This window comes from Mastomys coucha, unplaced genomic scaffold (genome assembly GCF_008632895.1).
Source record: "Mastomys coucha isolate ucsf_1 unplaced genomic scaffold, UCSF_Mcou_1 pScaffold15, whole genome shotgun sequence".
NCBI lineage: Eukaryota > Metazoa > Chordata > Mammalia > Rodentia > Muridae > Mastomys > Mastomys coucha.
This window is the reverse complement of record NW_022196897.1, coordinates 125,601,584-125,621,922: the sequence shown is the minus strand read 5'-3', so window position 1 is coordinate 125,621,922 and position 20,339 is coordinate 125,601,584. Positions and strand designations below refer to the sequence as shown.

The following is a 20,339-nucleotide window of genomic DNA, read 5'->3' as shown; positions in this document are numbered from 1 at the left end:
TGGTCATGTGGGGAGGCATCCTCGAACTATGGTAGCCAGTCGTAGACAAACAACAGAATCCACAGAATCCATTCATTTTTTTTTAAAGCCCCAAATCTCTGAGTAGAGTGCAACAATGTAGAGAGCTTGAAGACTAAGGTTATTATGGTCTAGTCTGAAACTCTTCATCTCTCTTCCATCAAGTACCCGTTTATTGTTCTAGATACTTTGTCCATGAGTGTCACTAGTCTTACACAATGAGATTGTGACAAACTACAGGCTAGTGAATGGAGATTTAGAAAGACTCTAATTCTTCCGGTTTTAGTGGCTTCATAATTTGCCAGACATATTTGAAATTTAAATCTTTGACTGACATAGAGGTGAAAACATTATTGGTCTAGAGATGTAATGGATTTCACCAAATCTGCATCATTACTAATAATGACGACTACAGTTATCCTGGTAGAAAGGTAGGGAGCAGAAATTCTCATCTTTTGATAATCAAATTCCTTACTTTACATTCTCCAAACAGAGCCTACACACTCTTCAACAGAGCAGCTGACATGGGAAATTTGAAAGCTATGGAAAAAATGGCCGACGCCTTGCTGTTTGGAAGTTTCGGCATGCAAAACATAACAGCAGCTATCCAGTTATATGAATCCTTGGCTAAAGAAGGATCGTACAAAGCCCAAAATGTGAGTTTTGAAAGACAATGAAATTATTTTCAATAACTACGTCCACAATTAACATAAACAAATATATGAAAAGGGAAAAGAAATAATACTCGTGCCCTACTGCCTGCACCCAGACCTATGGCCACTCAGAACGCACTGAAATGGTGTCCTTTGGGAGTACAGCAGGAGGCAAGGATAAGTTCTTCTAGTTCACAGGAGCAATGCTGTTCTCTAATCTATCTTCCACCAATCCATGTGTATGTTTTCACATAAGACCTCTGAACCCAAATATTGTTAAACTACATATAGAATGTGTTCATCTTTACAAAGAAGTGTGGAACAAAACCTATTCTTAATAATAGATTAATAGATTAATGTTTGCCTGACTTTCAATTTCAAGTCTTTTAAAAGCTAAGTACATTTCTTCTTCTGTTTTAATAGATGTGTTTTACTTTATGTAAAGAATAAAATAGGGCTGGCGAGATGGCTCAGTGGGTAAGAGCACTGACTGCTCTTCTGAAGGTCCTGAGTTCGGATCCCAGCAACCACATGGTGGCTTACAACCACCCATAATGAGATCTGATGCCCTCTTCTGGTGCGTCTGAAGACAGCTACAGTGTATTACACCGGAGCAAGTGGGCTGGAGCCAGCTCATGGCTATCTGTACAGCTACAGTGTACTCATATACATAAAATAAATAAAGTAAAGCTTTAAAAAAAAGAATAAAATAATTATCTCATAGAAAATCAAAAGGCTGGGGCTCAGGATGTAAATCAGTTGGTAGTGTGCTTTCCTGGCATGAATGAAGTCTTGTGTGTGAGCTCCAGCATCTCCTACAACAGGGCTTGGTGGTCCATACTATAATTCCAGCACTCAGGAGGCAGAGGCAGGAGAAACAGAATCTAAGGTCATTCTTTGGCTACCTGGCAAGAGAGAGGTAGGAAGTAAGAAGAGAATAAAAAGACAAAGGCCTTCAGGAGCCAGTCCCCCTGGTTCAGATATTATGAGGGCCACCGTGTATTTTTCATTTGGCTTGTTGCCCAGTGAAGCTCTCTTTGTAGATGATCCTAATGATCATGCAACCACAGCCATCATTTTGTTTCAGCTACTTAATACAAAGCTAGGGTGTGCTTTTACATCACTATAGTGTTTTACTAAGAGGATTTCTCTGTCTTACAAACAAAATCCATGGCCATTAACAAAAAATAAAAATATAAGAATTCAGGAAATATGAAGACAAAAGTAAAGTTGCCTAAAAGGTGAACACCTAGAGACCTTTTTTGTCATCAGCCAGTATAATACAGAAACTAGGCATGGAGTCAGATTAAGTTTGAATACACTATTATGTTTGCCTAGTGGATAAGCTACTTATTGAACAAAGCCCTTTCCCTTCTTCTGCACAAGAATCTGACCTTTGGTTCACACTCTAATTCTGTTTCCCAGGTAACCTGATAAGAATAAAATTTTAACTATGTCTCTACCTAGCATGACTTATGATGGAAATGGCCTCTGAGTGGCAAACTGCTTTTGGAGAGAGAGAAACTATAATGAACTATTGAACCTGGTGGTGGTAAATCTTTTTGATGGGAAAGCTGTGTCTGTACTTGTAGAGTAGTTATTGTGAGGAACAAGGCATTTACACCAAGGTGGCTTCACATCCTCCCCACGTAGGTCTCAACTTGCATCTGAGTCCCCTTCTGAGGTATCTGGGATGTCAGCTCCTACCAGATGGTGTACATTACTGAAGATGGCTTGATACTTAGCCACTGGGCCACTGTGGTTCATTTGCTCCCTGCTTTCCAATAAGACTGGTGGTAAATGAGTTCCATGGAGATCCTGTGGATCTGTATGCTTAGTTGAGCCAGAAGAAGTTGACCCAAATACCCATGACGTCTCTAAATCATACCTATAAAGTTAAGATAATTATAAAATCTTAGATCCCACGTCTTGCTCAATAGTCTCTGGAATTTAGCAAAGTATCTTAGACAAAAAAAAAAATGCAAAGTTGAATAAATTATTAGTTAATTGGTCATGAATGGCTTAATTGAGTTATTGTAGGAACTCAACTTACATGCCTGGAACCTCATGCTCATTATTATAAAAAGGAGAGAAGTTGATAGATAGTTTGAGAAGACATCGTTTCAGTTAAGCAGAAGGAAGCTATAAAAATATTTTCCCCGCTATTATACTTCTAGAATTTTTATAACTATATAGGATATTTATAAATAAAGGAGACCACATATTTTTGCTGCTCTCTATATATACAAATATATATATATTCTGTGAATGATAATAAAATATAAGATTTGTTCAATCTCCAGAGTTTGATTAACCAAAAATATAAAGCTCTAGATGTCCTCAGCATTTATACCACCTTTCTTTCCTTATTTTCATAATTTCTTTTCTTTTTTTTTTTAACAAGAAGTTTATTTAAACAACAAGACACTTGACTTGAAGGGAAAACTATCTAGGATCATTTCGTTCAAGAGTAATTTATCCCTACTTAAAGACAGATTGCCCTACATGTAACAGCTATGTACAAAAAAGTTATAAAATTGTCGTTGGTTTTACATGATAAATGAAAAACATTAAAATTCTCCAATCGAACAAGGTATGCAGGGATTTGGTGGTTTGGAGTTCTTTTGTTAAAACAATGAGAGTAAAATAACTAACTGGAATATAAAGATAAGAGCTGAATGAGCATGCCATTAATGGAGAAGGGGGTATTTTCACAGACCCAGGACTTTCCCCCAGACCATCTCCACCTGATGTCAACCAGAACAGAACATTGGCCATTTAGTTTAAAAAAGAAAAAGAAAAAAAGAGCAATAAGCATGTGCACACACACCAGTTACTTTACGTACAGTAAAGAAATGGAGACAAGGAAATGAAAGAAGAGAGAAAACTATACTGTAGTAGTCGGGATGTGGCAGGACCAAATTGCAGCTTTATACTTGAGAATGTATTCTTGGTCTATAACAAAATTCTGGAGTAAAGTAGCAGGCTCCCTTTTTAGTAGACATCTCCAAGTCTGCTGCTGGAACTCATCAATCGTCTCTTCGTCCTCCATTTCCAACTGTGCAGGTCAGTCTGTCTCGTTGATTGGTTGCCCATCAAACCGGAATCTGATCTGCCTCATTGCCAAACCCTGCCGTTCACAACCGGCTTTCATTAGTTTACTAAGTGGTGTATACCTCTTCATCTTAAACTGCACCACAGAACCATCCTGTCCCGCCACCTTCAAATTAATATGATTGTTGTTCTCAGTCTTGACTCCTTCCTTGGGTTTCTCGTCGGCCATGGCGAGCGCCGGGGTTTCCTCAGCTGCTGCTTCACAAGAGGCACAGGGTCTCACTGAAGGAGCAAACAAGCAGCACCAGGAGCAGCAGCATAATTTCTTTTCTTATTTTCAGTGCTTCTATACGTTTCGACCCTCTGATTGAAGTGCTTGCCATTGTCTTTAAAGATAATCAGAAGACAATTTTCTAAGGCAAGCCTAGTAGCAGAAGAGACAGCTCTAAGCTGTAACCACTGGCTGTGAATTGCGGTGATCATCTTTTTATAGAGAAGCAGGCGCTGATGGGAAACTCTAGGAAATGCAGTTGTAGGCTGCACGGTGCCACAGTAAGGTAGCAAAGCAGGGAGTTCCCAGACCCCGTCAATCATATGTTGCTCTGAGTTCTACACTCTAGTTCCTTTTCCATCTTGTGCTCATTTTTGATATCCCCAAAGAAGTTATGTCCCCAAACTTCAGTTTCTCCAAACCTGAAAAGGAGGCTGACAAACAATGTGCAAGCCTCATAGAGCTGCTGGAAGAAGTGAGTGAATAGTCCCTGCCGTAGTCCTTAGCAAACGCTGAAGAACACCGAAGCATACCGACCTGTTCACTTCAACGGTTCTGTCTTTTGGGTCAGCCAGTCCTTGTTTTCTACATTAATTTCCTCATATGTAAAAATGGCGGTTCCCTGCCCAGCATGTGTGTTTCCGGTCTCTCAAGGAAGACCAGAAGAGATCATGTGTGTAAACAAACTTAACCTAAAAGAAGTTAACTCCGATCTGATATGCAAGTTTCCATCATATTGTTAAATACGCCAAGTTATACTATTGTTGGGGAAAGTCCTGCACTAAAACCCACTTCTACCTACTGTGGCATCCTGGACTCCTTTTGTGGCCTGGGAAACATCATGTGCACGTGGAGGAACAGGAATTCTCCAGGACTGTATCTGGATTTGATGCTGAGCCAGGACTATCAACCATGTCAGTGTAGCAGCACTTCCTTCCCTGGGTGTTGCTTTCATCCTGGTTTTTGTTGCTACTGCTGCTGTTTATTTTGTCTTACAGAGAACATGCAGTTGAAGAGACTCTGTGCCACAAACAATGAGTAGTTTGGTGGCTAGCTGAGGGCAGGGACCAGATAACCCTTCAATAGGGCTGTTTGGGTGCGTCTTCGTTGGCGTGCTGTTTGAGCTAGCCTGATCTAGGAACACTGTCCACATTGTTGGAAATGTTTCCCAAAGCTAGGAAATGTCACACAGAAATGTACCTAAAGATCTGGAAAATGTGACCAAATAATAACATTATTATATATGATATTATATATATTATGTCTCTCTGTGTATATATAGAGACATATATATAATATGTAAAGTGTATGTGTGTGTGTTTGTGTGTGTATGTGCATGAACAGAGAGAGAGAGACAGTGAATAATGGATGCTTATGATGTCTCAGGAAAAGGGAAAACAATTAGAAATTCTGAAAAACAAAGTGGAAATGTCAGAGATCTCAGAAAGATGCAAATTTTTTAAAATCCAAATAAACTGAAGGAAATCCTTCAAAGGGCAGCAACAGTAATTAAGTGTAAAGATAGCACACTGCAATGCTCTACAACGGCTCAGTGCTTTCCCGATGATAAGAACTATATAGAGTGATCCCCATGAAAATGGCCTAAGCAGATGCTCATCCGTGTAGCCTGAAACCTGAATTTGATTGCCTGTGAGAGGATTATACCTGATTCCCAGGAGTTGTCTTCTGAATGCCATATGCATACTATCTCTCTCTCTCTCTCTCTCTCTCTCTCTCTCTCTCTCTCTCTCTCTCTCTGTCTCTCTCTCTCTCTCACACACACACACAAACACATACACACACACAGAGAGAGAGAGAGAGAGAGAGACCCATAAATGTAAAAAAAATTAAAGTTATTACACTTTGTTAGCAATACAATTAAAAACAATTTTCTTAGAGATTTAAGAAAATCCCTTCTAGCATATAAAAATAACTACAATGGATGTATAAAAGAAAAAGATGTGAGTGGCGTGACATTTTAACATGTTTTGTGACTTGAAAATAATTATATCTCAGTGGCAAAGGCTCCACACATTCTTCATTTATCTCAAATTTGAAGTGTTGAAGCATTTCCTGGAAGGACTAAGTCATTAGCACCATGCAATGGCTGAGAAGATCATCTCTAGGAGCCATCCAGTAATCACTTTGATGCGTCTAGGCTTTTGTTGAGTGTTTTGGACGTTAATGGCCTTATATTAATAGTGTCTGAGTTACTCATTAGAACTGATTCACGCTTTGCTTTGACGTGTGGTTTGAGCCAAAAGTAATGATCGCAAAGCTTCCCAGCTCTCTGCAGTAATTAGAGGGAAATTCTTTAATCTTTTTTCTCTGTTAGCAATTTCTTAGAAAAAGAAAAACAGAGGAATATTATATTTTTAAATTGTTACTGCCTACCCCAAGTAATTTACCTTAAAACACAATGAAATATCCATTACACTAAAACCTTCACGGTAAATCCCAGGTACTATAAACCCTGTGTTAAATGGCATGAGCAAAATGGCAGAATCGGGTCTTCTGAGCAATCCAGTATGCAGAATGTGACCTTCAAAACTGCTAACACGTCACAGATGCTACGGCTCTTCTTTCAACTCACAGAATGTTTCCTTCCCGAATTAAGATTTAATCATTTTACAATTCATCTAGTCTTATCCTTATCTCAAAAATAGGAAAGGGGGAAAAAAATACAAGAACTACTAAAAGCTGATGATTGTGACGTTGTTAGGTAGCAACACTCAAGCGTAAAGGGAAGGACGTGGCGGTCCTCAGCACACGCCTCTGAGTGTCAGCCCTCGATGTCTGTCTGCTTCTTCTATTGTCCTGTCATGCTGCATAAAAACAATAAAAATGAGGTGAACGTACAGCCTTTCATTGTTATCCCTCTGCTAAAGAGGGAGGAAGCAGCCGGGCGGTGGTGGCGCACGCCTTTAATCCCAGCACTTGGGAGGCAGAGGCAGGCAGATTTCTGAGTTCGAGGCCAGCCTGGGCTACAGAGTGAGTTCCAGGACAGCCAGGGATACACAGAGAAATCCTGTCTCAGAAAACCAAAAAAAAAAAAAAGAGGGAGGAAGCATGACCCCGGTTTGATCACACAAAATGGTATCACAATGTTCCAGACCTTACATTTTCAGAGAGCTTTACAGAGAGAGATGTTCCCTCCCCAACACAGAGTGGGCATTTAATGCCAACTTCACTTCACAGCTTCACCAGTTTACATAGTTTTCCTAAAGGATCAGGCCAACATGTTTGCTGGGCTCTGAACAAAATGATGCACTCTCGGTGGCCCGAATGATACCTTCACTTTAAAAGTCAATATAGTTGTTAACTGTCAAAGTTTCGGCGTAATTGAGCCAGATTCTAGATTGAGCAGGATCGAGAACTGCCACGAGTTCCAAGAAGAAACTTTTTTTTTAATCTAAAATGGGCTAGTGGTGTCCTTTCAAAAAGGCCAATTGAGCCATTTCAAATAGACGCTGTCAGATATAGAGGAGTTATAGGGCCTTCCACTTGCAAGGAGTGTGTCCTGGGCATGTCCTTTAAAAGGAAGTTTCCTAAGCCTAAAGGAGTGTATGAAGATTTACATGATCAGAGGCTTTTATCAGCGGACAGATTATGTAAAGGACACAAGTTAGACTATTATGTTAGAATTGCTATGCTTTTGAGGGAAAAATAACAACTTCTAGAGCCAACTTCCTAATCGCAGACTCAACACAGGACTGGGGATACAGGACTAGGGATATGGCTCAGCTGGGAGAGTGCTTGCTCTGTAAAGATGAGGATCTGGGCTCTAGCTCCAGGCCCACATAAAAAGCCAGGGCGGATGACATGAACTTGTAACTCCAACACTAGGGAGGCAAAGATAGTGTGTAATCCCTGTAGCTTGTTGGCCAGCCATCCCAGGAAAGCTTAGCCTACTAGGTTCCAGGCCAGTAAGTGATTCTGCTCCCCACCCCCCCCAAAAAAAAACAAAAACAAAAACAAAGAAGATGGTGCCTGAGGAACTATATATACACTATACTATACTATATATGAGGAACACATACACATATATGGGCACAAATAGTGCTACTGATAAAATAAATAAGCAAGAAGTAGCCAAGTTTCTTATCCTTGAAATGATACAATTATTCATTTTCTGAGGTGACTAAATTATTGGATCTTGATGCACCTTGACATGTACGAGCTTGTATACTTAAGAGCTTGATGAGGGGGTCTAACAGTAATCACAGACAAGGAACCCACAAGAGGAGACTAGAGACTACCATAGCGGCCCAATCAGAACCAAGAAGTGCTCACACAGACAGCGGCAGGCAGGAATGAATCTGACAGAGCCCATAAGAATCGAAAATATCACAAATTGAAATGCACTTACGCCTGCATCACTTTCCAGACACTATAACTTGCCAACACAAACATCACAAAGTAGACCACCCTTGTGACCACATTTGCCCAGGAACTGCAGCTCGCTGCCCTTGCTCGACATCCTGAGAGTATAGTAGCCCGTGCCCACCAACCCAGGAAATGACCAAATCCAGATTGAAACACAGTTTCTACAGAGCGTGTATTGCTTTCACACCATCACGAATGTGAAAAATCATAGGTCAAACCATCTGGGAGCTGCCTGCGTGGGCTTTGAATCGCACTTCCGGCTTGGTGCGTCCCACTGATGCACCGATTTAACTTGTTTCTGTGGTTTCTATAAAAGCTTTTGGATGGCATACTGTGTCTGTGACAGCTGGAGGCTGGAGCTCCCAATGCCTCCATCTTGCTCCGTGATCAGACTTTCCCTCTTTATTCGGTATATTTTGACTTAAATATCTTGTTATATCAATCCTATTTTATTTTTGAAATATGACTGAAAATGCTCGATTAACAGGTGGGGGGACAGCTCAGTATTAGAACTCCTGCTAAGCACATGTGAGGCCCTGGGCTCAAGTCCCATAACACAGCAAAGGAAAAAGAAAATATTAACATATCAGAGAAAATTATATTTACAGCAAAAGAAAACATATATCAACCATGCAGTTATAACATTTTTTAGTTTGCTTGCTTTTGTTTTTTTATTTGTCTTGTTATTGTTTGTTTTTGTTTTTGAGACCAGGTCTTTCTATGTAGCCCAGGCTGGCCTGACGCCCTGGATCTACTGCCCCAGCCTCAGACTCAGCCTTCTGCGGTTACAGACGTGCACCACCATGCCTGACTTCAATCTTTACTTCTAAGCCATATTCTAAAGTACAATAAGAATTATCAAAGAATCACATATATCGTGTAATCCTCCCAGTATTGTAATATTTCTTAAATTCTCATAACTGTAACAAAAACTCTTTGTTATGGTATTATAAATAAACCAACCGTATAAATTATTATTAAAAACATATGTAAAATATCTCTTATCAATATAGGCCAAAACATTATGTGATTGGAGAGATGGCTCAGTGGTTAGCAGCACTTGTTGCTCTTGCAAAGGACCAAGATTCGATTCCCAGAACCCACATGGTGGTACACAGCCATCTATAATGCCAGTTTCAGGAAATCCAATGGCCCTTTTCTTACATCTGAGGGCACCAGGCCTATAGGGTGCACATAGACACAAAACAATCATACACATAAAATAAGTAGATACAAAAATAAATAGATAACAATTATGAAACATTGGTTGATTCAGTTTTGTGTTTTCTTTTGCCCTTCAGGCATTAGGATTTTTATCTTCTTATGGAATAGGAATGGATTATGACCAAGCCAAGGTAAAGTCAACACTATTTTTTTCCTGGAACAAAACTTATTGATTTAAAGGAACATTGGCAGAGTTCTGAGTTTGAAGCCAGCCTGGTCTACAGAGTGAGTTCCAGGATAGCCAGGGCTATACAGAGAAACCCTGCCTCAAATAAAAACAACAACAAAAAAGGAACATTGGATACAATCTACTCTTAGAGAGGCTTTCTGTAGTGAGGTATAAAAGTGCCCACTACATAGGAATTTAGCAATCTGCCACAAACTTCTTAAAGCCTCATATGCCATGTTCTTTACCAAAGGTATGTAATATCTATTTCATAGGGTATTTTTTATTAACATTTCAAATGTTATCCCCTTTCCTGGTTTCCCCTCTGAAAACCCCTATCCCCTCCCCACCTCTCCTGCTCACCAACCCATCCTCTCCCACTTCCTGGCCTTGGCATTCCCCTACACTGAGGCATAGAGCCTTCACAGGACCAAGGGCCTCTCTTCCCATTGATAACCGACTAGGCCATCCTCTACTATACATATGCTGCTGGAGCCATTAGTCCCACCATGTGTGCTCTTTGGTTGGTGGTTTAGTCCCTGGGAGCTCTGGGAGTACTGGTTTGCTCATATTGTTGTTCCTCCTGTGGGGCTGTAAACCCCTTCAGCTCCTTGGGTCCTTTCTCTAGCTCCTCCATTGGGGAACCTGTGCTCAGTCCATTGGTTGGCTGTGAGCATACACCTCTGTACTTGTCAGGCACTGGTAGAGCCTCTCAGGAAACAGCTATAACAGGCTTCTGTCAGCAAGCACTTGCTGGCATCCACAATAGTGTCTGGGTTTGGTAGCTGTATGTGGGATGGATCCCCAGGTGGGGCAGTCTCTGGATGATCATTCCTTCACTCTCTGCTCCACACTTTGTCTCTGTAACTCCTTTCATGGGTATTTTGTTCCCCCTTCTAAGAAGGACAGAAGCACCCACATTTTGGTCTTCCTTCTTGAGTTTCATGTGGCTTGTGAATTGTATCTTGGGTATTCTGAGCTTCTGGGCTAATATCCACTTGTCAGAGAATGCATACCATGTGTGTTCTTTTGTGATTGGGTTACCTCACCCAGGATAATATTTTCTAGTTGCATCCATTTGCCTACAAATTTCATGAGTACTACTTCATTGGATTATTTTTTTTCAAGTCAGGGTTTCTCTGTGTAGCCTTGGCTGTCCTGGAACTCACTCTGTAGACCACACTGGCCTAGAACTCAGAAATCCACCTGCCTCTGCTTCCCAAGTGCTAGGATCAAAGGCATGTGCCAGCAAGATGAAAAAAAAAGTGGTGTACCATCTGTCATGCCTTTATCCCACTCTCTACTCCCTGGTAACCCTCAAAATGGAAACCATCGTAACAGAACAGATTGAAACTTGAGACATACTTTGGAGTGAGTGGCTCTCAGGTTATTACTGGGGTATGAATGGAAAAAACAATGCTTGGTTTGAGTTTCAAAGCTAGGAAACCAATGTAATTGTGTTTCTTGTACCTTAGGCACTGATATATTATACCTTTGGAAGTGCTGGAGGAAGCATGATGTCTCAGATGATTCTGGTTTGTAAATTAAATATTCTTAGACCAAAATATATGTAACTACAGCATTCTCTGCATGTTATCACCTATGCATGCTTGCTTTCTAGGGGTACAGATACTTTTCAGGAATTAATGTTCTGCAAAATTGTGAAGTTGCTCTGAATCATTACAAGAAAGTGGCAGATTATAGTAAGTAATTCTCATAATTCTTTGGGGGGTGGGGTGGAGTGGCATTTGTTTGATTGATGGTTGTATTTTGTTTATTTGGTTTTGTTTTTGCTTTTGTTTGAGACAATGTCTCATTGTGTATAGCTTTGCCTGGCCTGGAACTCTCTATATAAACCAGGCTGACATCAAACTCACAGAGAACCGCATGCCTCTGCTTCCCAAGTACTGGAATTGAAGGTGTGTGCCACCACCCTCAGCATTCATAATTCATGTTAATACAAACAGACCTGAAGCTTATGTCAGTGACAGAGCGCTTGCCTAGCATCTACAAAAATGTGGGTTTTGCTCAATCCCCCAGCATTAGAAATAAAAACAGACTTTTACCAAGCAGTTTTTAAAATATCAACACCAGGTGGGAATGGGATATGGCTTGGCTGCTGAAGGCCTTCTTGTGCAAGCATAAAGATGTGAGTTCAAGCCCTAAATCAAGAGCAGGGAGTAGTGGCACATATTTGTAATCTCAGCGCTGGAGAAACAGAGACAGGCTGATCCCTGGGCTTCCTGGGTAACTAGCATACTTCCTCAGCGAGTTCTAGGTTAGTCACAGGCCTTGCATCAAAAAACAAGATGGATAGCCCTTGAAGGAAGAAACTCAAGGTTGACTCCTGGCCTCCATACTCACACATCTACACACACCAGGGTACATACACACACACAAACACACACACATACACACGCACGCATGCTTACACTCATGTGCATGTGCACAGACATACACCTGCACTCATAAATCAATACCAGTTGGCGTACATTTATCAAAATAGTAAAGGTTATCTATTACTAACATCTGATTAATGCAATATTTTTAGTATACTCTAGAGTTTGAGCAACCTTAATTATTTTTTTAAAAAGTTCTAACTGATTGCGCATATCTCTTATTTTTTAATATTTATCTCTAAACATTTCTGCTTTATTTATCATTATAATATTTGTTCCTTCTTTTTCAAGACAGGGTCTCACTATGTAGCTCTGGCTTTCCTGGAACTCACTATGTAGACCAGGCTGGCCTCAAACTCACAGAGATCCATCTACCTCTGTCTCTTAAGTGCAGGAATTAAAAGTGTGCACCACTATACCCTGCTATAATGTTTGTTTCTTAAACTGATAAAGATTAAGCAAACTCCCATAAGTCTAATCTATATAATGTTGGATGGCTTGCTAAAAGTTCATAGTGTGGGCATGGTGGTATGGGCCTGTATTCTCTGCACTTGGGACAGGGAATCAAAGGAAGGTCACTTCAGGTTTGAAGCCAGCCAGAGCTAAATAAAGACATCCTATCTCAAAAAATGAAATACATGAAAATGAAAAAAAAAAAAAGTAGAATAGAAGACACACAGGAGGGATCACTCTATGGTTCAAACTGTCATTGTTCTACCGTGAAATTCTTGTCTATGAAAACAGAGCATAGGATACTCTGTGTTCTTAGGGGCTCATCTGAGTCATGTCTCATTGCATCTTGCAAAATTACTCAGAGAGATAACACACAGTTCTAGATAGAAGTAGGTCATTAACTAGTCATTAACTTCTACCTTCAGAATAGCAACTACACATGAATCCCAGATGTCAGGGAAAAGAAAGGGCTTGAAAAAGTTACTTTTGGATTTCAGAGGCTATTCATGACAGGATCATATCATATGTTTCATGGTAATGGAATTGTTACATATCTATTCTTTTCTCCAGTCTTGTTTTTTTTAAACTGTATGTTTCATTGGGAGTATTCAAGCACATGCATCTCTGAATTTATCCTCGGTATATACAAGGAATAACTGAGTAGCCCTTATTCTTACATTACAATGTCCATGTCAGAAAACAAGTCAACACAGAAAGGATCATGAGGTATCCCTTTAAAACCTCTGCTCTCACCCCCTTGCCCATATCCTCACAAGAGTCTATGCTGGTGATAGGTACATGAGTTTCAAAAGCAAGTGCAGACCTTCTCTCACCTGTTTCTTAATATTCAAATAAACAAAACTCAGCAAGTCTCTCTTTCCCATGGAGCTTCCTGCTCCGCAGTCCAGATGCCTGCACAGTGTAAGCAGAACGAGCCTAACGGTGTCCCTCCGAGTTGACTGTTCCTTCTTGCAGCCCGAGTATTCTATCTTCTGGTTTGTTTCCATTCACAGTTGCTGACAAATTGGAAAAAAGTGAAGGTATTCCCGTGGAAAAAGTGAGGCTAACCGAGAGACCTGAGAATCTGAGTTCCAACAGTGAGATTTTGGATTGGGACATATACCAATACTATAAGTTTTTGGCAGAAAGAGGAGATGTTCAGATACAAGTAATGTACACAGAAAAGGCTGCATCCTTAGAACATGCCAATTGCCAGAGAGCTGGTTCCTTCTGAGTGCCAGGAGGATTGACAGTGCCCTCCCTTGAATATGAAGGGGAGGAGATGCCCTCTCCTCTCTGTCCCACTTCTGTTTTGTCCCCTTGCCACGTGCAGCTATTGGGGGCTTATTCAAGAGATAGTTGCCATAGGGATAGCAAAATGATGGTGATGGGGAGGGTGATTTTGCATTTCTTCTTGGAAATTTCACTTTTAAAAACCTAGGTTTTCATTATGGGGAAATAGTACCTCCAATGTTGGCATTAATGTGGATGAACTCCTGAGCATCCAGAGTGGGAAGAGGACAGCACCTATTTGATCTTAGTGAGACAGACCGCAGCCCCTTCTTCAATGAGCCTGGTTGTTACCATACACTAGCCAGTGGCTTTCTGTCACTAAAGAAGCCATATGCCTAGTATGAACAGACACAGAGTAAAATAGGACTGGAATGTTTGCTCACCTCCTCCAAAGCAAGCCAGTAACACCAAACCAAAACAATGTGTGCACTATAGTAAAATCAACAAATAAATGCTATTTCACTTAAACTAATATTGCTGCTAAAAACCATTTTTAAAAATCATTTCTAGGTATATCTTGGACAATTGCATCTAATTGGGAGAAAAGGTCTAGATCAAGATTACAGTGTAAGTTGATCCCAAACTTCAGTCCTATAGAGGAGAACAGTAGTGGTGAGGGAGGCTGAGGGAGCAAGGGAAAACGGAAGAGAGGGAGGCGGGCACGTTGTGGGGAGCCCACAGCTGCTGCTTTGGTCAGAGCTGCATCCTGGCTTCTGAGGGATTCACCAGCAGCATTCACCAGCAGCAGCTGGTGGTGACCTAACCTGTCTTCAATTAAGAAGCAACTTCCAAAGGGCAACAAAGCCAAGGAATACCCCATGCCTATGTAGACCCTGGACATGTTCTACCTCTATACACTGTTTGTCAGGCTAGAGTTGAGCACAGGGAGCACCCTCACACCCTGGTCTGGAACTTTCATCTTCCCCAAAGGCCAGTTGCAGAAGGTCCCCCACGAGAAACTTGTACAGATCACACCAGATTTGGCTAGATCAGAAAGGCTTTTTATTATAATTCAAATGAAGCATCTCTGTAAAGTTGTAAAACATTTAACCATTGTGCTTAATCTTCCCTTATTGTGGTGAAGTTAGGGGCCTAATTTACCCTCCAAATGCATAGCAGAGGAAAGGAATAAATAAACTTAGCCTACACGGTACCTTCCTCAGTAAGATACCAGTATCACGAGCTAAGTTCTCACTTAGGTTCTGGGGTGGCTTCATGGTGCCAATCACCACAGACCTGGGGAAACAGAATTCTTTCTAAATCATTATGTTGCAGTTAATGCCATCTTATAGGAGCCATGAGCTCATTTTCTCAAAGGAATGCAAACTCTGTCTCAGCATATAAGCCCAGCGGCCCTAGGGGTTGAAATCAGCTCTTATAAGGTGGTTACATTAAAAGGGGGGGGGGATTTGTTATTACGTACCGTTTCTCTTAATATTGTTATTTTATGTATATCTTTACTGCTGTATTTCCTCCTTTATATGAGAGGTGGTAAACATTAGATAAATGTCAAAGTTAACTTCATAAAGTAAGTAGCGATTTACATAAGCATTCATCCCAGGACAGCAGAAAGGAAGGTTTCAGGGGCCTTGAAAACCTAACTATAAGCACTGTTTTAGCTTCTTAGATGGGAGTTCTGTATTCATAAGATTACTCTAATGTCCGATTTTAGCTTACAATAAATGTTAGCCATAGGGTACACACTGTAACATTTTCTCATTTGTTATAAACAGAAACTTTGACTGGCTTTAAGATGACACAGCCTTTTTATAGAACCCCCAACCCACCACACACACATACATACACACACTCACACATACATACAAACACATGCACACACACACACTCATACACACACAAGTAGCGTCAGTCAGTCACACACAACATGGACAGCCCTCTGGGGCACTGAAGGATCCCCAGGGCTACAGCGGCAACAGCCAGGAATCAGGCATCAGGAGGACCCATCGCAGACCCTCCAGCAACACTATTGTAGAGATTTTCTCAGGTGTGTTATATAGATGAAAAGCCTGGTCTGGAGAGATAAAGGAAATTGCTTCAAGTCCCACAACTGGAAAGTAATTGTACTTAAGAAGCAGACTTTGAGGGCTGGTACAATGGCTCAGCAGCTAAGAGCACTTGTTGCTCTTACAGAGGACCCAGGTTCGGTTCCCGTCACCCACATGGTGGTGGCTCACAACCATCTGTAACCGCAGTTCCAAAGGCTCTGACACTCTCTTCTGGCCTCCTCCTGTGCACGGTACACAGACATGCATGTAGGTAAAATGCTCATACACACAAGGTAAAAATAAAACTTGAAAATTGAAGAAGCAAAACTTGAATACAGGACTTCAGCACTGAACACCTGTGCTATTTTTAGTAAATATTATTTATTTTTGCACTACTCCCACAATTTGGCCTCTAAAACCTGCCTCTCTATTTTCAGAGCAAGAATACAAAAGGACATGATCACTCAGGTTCCTTCATCTCTGGCTTTCTAATTATTGGCTTCAGACTCATTTTTCTCATCCAGAGACTCCAAGAACATGGGTTTAATTCCAGAACCTTGCCAGCATCAGGCACTCTCTGGGACATGTTCGGGCTAATCCTTTCTCCTGCTTAGTCTAATGAAGCTGAATGTGTGTGGAAGTTTATCCAAAACTCTGAAATCTTAAGTCTGACTGGCTTCTACTCAAGTTAGCCATGGGGGAGAGGGAGGATGAAAAGGATACAGAGACCCAAGAGGCTGCTCCTGCTGCTTCTCCCATATTTGCCTTCTTAGCCTTCGAGTCTCACCCCTTGGAGAGGATTGTCTTGATTAGTCTAGTGCTCTACCACATACAGGCCTAGACCACTTATTCTCCTCATAAGACACATGACTGCCTTCACTCTGTTGGTCTGTATTACTGTCTGTGCCCACAGTGGAAGATGTTTGTGTTTTTCTTAATCACTAGTTTGTCTTCTACTCAGAATAGTGCCTGGCATATATGAAGCTCTCGATAAGTATATACTGAATGAATGGATGCTAATAGCATCGGATGGTGCCTCTTAGCCTGGGCTCCACCACTTCAGCCAGTCTGATGTTTCAGTCCACTGAAGAAATTATTACGAGGCTCATTTTAAATGTGATGCTCCAGTTTGCTGATCAGCAAATTAAAAATGAAAATGCCCGGGAATAACCATCCTGCCTTTCCCATCACTGCTTGCTTTTTGATTGAATTAATTTCTCAGAATTTGTTATCGCAGGGAACAATTTGGCCTCTCCCTGACCAACTTTGTAATTATTAGAAGTCGTATATGTTCAATTCTTGATTACACTATCTTGAATTTTTCCACATATGAATTTTAATTTCATTTGCATTCTTAAAAATATAAAATCTCGGAGTGAATTGCATTAGGAAAACAGGGTGCTCAGATGCATATTATTAAAATGGTTGCAGCATAATTAAATTAAAACTGGCAGAGGAATAATATCAACCCTAAGGCAACTGTATCATCCTCTCTGCTACCCAATAGAGAGAAAGGGCTAATGTCCCATTTTAAGAGGATCTACAGAGCCCTGGATAAAAGAAGTGCTCATAATTGTTGTCAGAATAATGCATTTCCTTCACATTTCATTCTAGAGAAAACATTGCAAACTGATAGGGATTTTCTTAGAGCCAATGAAAAGCCACATTTATGAGAGAAAGAGAGAGACAGAGAGAGACAGACAGAGACAGAGTGACAGAGACAGAGTTAAAAATAAAATAATGAACCTTAGCACAATGTCCAGGATATGCTATCTAGCCTAATAACCCACCATTAGCTGTGAGACAAACCATTATTTTATTTTATCTTCTACTGAGAATGAAAATAGCTGTCAATATAACTTTATGCTCTAATCTGCCATTGGCAGTAAGACCCATCCTGATTAAAATGTGCATTGTAGAATGGGCAACTGATAAGTACCCAGTAATCTTCTTGGAGGTCTGCAGCCCAAGCTGGCCTCAAACTCACTAGTAAGCTGAGGATGACTTTGAACTTCTGATCTTCCTACTTCTCCCTCCTGAGTTCTGGGCTTACAGGGATGTACATACCACGCTCAGTTTCTGTGGTGCTGGGGGTTGAATCTAAAACCTTGTGCATGCTAGACAGGCACTCTACCAACATCTTTAACTCTGTTCAATAAATATTTAAAGGATGCATGGATGATTGGGTGGATAATTCTGGTTTGTTTGTTTGCTATTTTGTTTGGGGCCCAATCTCACGTAGCCAAGGCTGGCTTCAAAATCATCATGTAACAGAGAATGACCTTAAACTTCTGATTACCCTGTCTCTATCTCCCCAGGACAGGGATAACAGACATGCACCAACTTGCCTAGTTTATGCGGTGCTAAGTGTCAAACCAGTTTCGTACATGCTAGACAAGCACAAGCATCCAACAAACTGAACTATATCTCCAAACCATCAAAATTACTAAGAACACTAACTTGGTTTTGCATATGTATATCAACCAAAGTGGCTACCATGACAGTTTCACATGGTGTCAAATACATTTTTAATGCCAGACATACATAGTCAGGTGTGATGATGCCTGTCTTTGATCCCAGCACTTGGGAGGCGGCCGCAGATGCAGGCAGATCTCTGAGTTCAGGGCCAGCCTGGCCTATAGACAGAATTCCAGGACAGCTAGGGCTACACAAAGAAACCCTGTCTTGTAAACAAAAACCAAAAATAAAAACAAAATCATTTTATACAATACTAGTAACCACATCGGAACCAATAAGTTTAAAGAGGAAGAATCAAGAACTGAAATTCCAAGTAGGCAAAGACAGCGAAGTAAAGAAAACCACAATTCTGAAGTAGAGGATGCCACAGTGGGGTAATGTCAGCCACTGGAGTAACACAAGCCACAATGGTGGAATAGAGCAAGCCACAACACTCGAGTATAATAAGACATGACATTGGAGTAGAATAAGTCAGATCACTAAGCAGTGTGTGAGAATGAGAAGCCGCCAAGCCTCTGGGACATTATGGAATCACATTGTTCAAGGGTTGGGGACCTCTAGAACCTTCATTTGCTCCTAAGTAGATTATTTCCCTTTAAAAGTTCAAATTATCTTTCTCCCAGAATTAAACTCCCTGCCCCCAAACTCTCTACTATAGATTAATTTGGAGCCAAACTTCTAAATTGGATTTTGAAATGATTTTAGGACCATAATATTTAGGTCAAGATGTCCCATAAAGATTAAAGCCCAGGTCCCTTGTTTTAAATATTCATAAATATTCATTCATTCCTCATAAAAATAATTTCTGTGTGCTTAATATATGGAAGACACTATGCTAAGTAGAACATTGAAGGAGACAAACAGATAAGCTGGTAGGTAAATAACCTCATAGGGACAGGACAGGGTACCTGGAGAACACAAAGGAAGAGAATCTAAATGAGGAAATCAAACCTAGAGATAATGTGACTTGCATAAATGACACCCTTATTTGAGTGCAAGCCTAGCTCTGGCCATAGAGTCTATGACAATACCAACCTGAATGTATACAGTTTCACCAGGTCTCAGTATTTGGATAATAAATGCATCAATACAAAATGCCCTTTTTCAGTACCTGTCGTTTTTGTTTTGTCTTTTTTTTAATTTGGCAAACCACACATAGTTTTAAATTCCTCCCATCTAACTATCACTTATATTAGCCCAGAGATTTTAGTTTCAAGATTTCCCAATGCTTGTTAATCTCTAATAATGTCTATTTTCGGAGACATTTAAGTCCTTAGTTTATTGGTCAAAGCTAAAGCCTCTAGTTACTTTTACAAGCCCTAGATTTTGGGTATTCTACTCTGGCCACACTGAAACACTAGTTTCTTAGATAGCTTAGACATGACCAAGGGAATGAAGAAGACTCTCTTCCTCTTGACACTCTGCTGGTTTCTGATGGTCTCAATGTAGTGAGGCCTCTGTCACTTTGGAGTCAGAGTCCCAAGGATATAGAAACTGTACTTAGTCTGCTTATGGAAATCTAATACTGGTTGCATGAACTTAGAGTAGTTAAATGAGATCAGGTATTAATAGCCCTTCTTTATAATGACAGTGTGAGAATTTAGACGGAAAAGCCATATAAGCATCCGTTAGGAAACAGCACTATCTATATTCTTCTCTCAGTCTCTATCCATCTATTTTTGTCATTGATTTTATCTCCACACTACTCAGGGCTATTAAGATATATTCAATTTTTTTCTCAGCATCATTGTCAGGGGGCACATGTAGGAATCACATTTTGTTTTAAAATATCGTTATTTATTTTTTGATCTTTCAATTATTTTCTTTCCTTGATAGTGATTATGAATTCACACAGGTATTCAGTGTGTCTTCACCATACCTACTTCTCACTTCCCACTTACTCTGCCTGACCCCTCCCCCTAACACATGCCCCTCTCT

The 20,339-nt window shown here is 40.6% G+C and overlaps 1 protein-coding gene and 1 pseudogene across 2 annotated transcripts in view; one reads left to right on the top strand and one right to left on the bottom strand.

Annotated features, from left to right (window-relative positions):
- Sel1l2 (SEL1L2 adaptor subunit of ERAD E3 ligase) overlaps nucleotides 1–20,339 on the top strand; it is a 126,387-nt gene that overhangs the window by 78,223 nt on the left and 27,825 nt on the right. For both annotated transcript variants that reach the window (XM_031372061.1, XM_031372060.1), the window contains exons 5-10: nucleotides 512–674; nucleotides 9,684–9,737; nucleotides 11,248–11,307; nucleotides 11,394–11,475; nucleotides 13,638–13,792; nucleotides 14,428–14,484. In XM_031372061.1, the coding sequence (XP_031227921.1) occupies nucleotides 512–674; nucleotides 9,684–9,737; nucleotides 11,248–11,307; nucleotides 11,394–11,475; nucleotides 13,638–13,792; nucleotides 14,428–14,484 (571 nt within the window). The remainder of the gene's footprint in view (nucleotides 1–511; nucleotides 675–9,683; nucleotides 9,738–11,247; nucleotides 11,308–11,393; nucleotides 11,476–13,637; nucleotides 13,793–14,427; nucleotides 14,485–20,339) is intronic.
- Nucleotides 3,559–3,954, bottom strand: LOC116090628 (annotated as a pseudogene).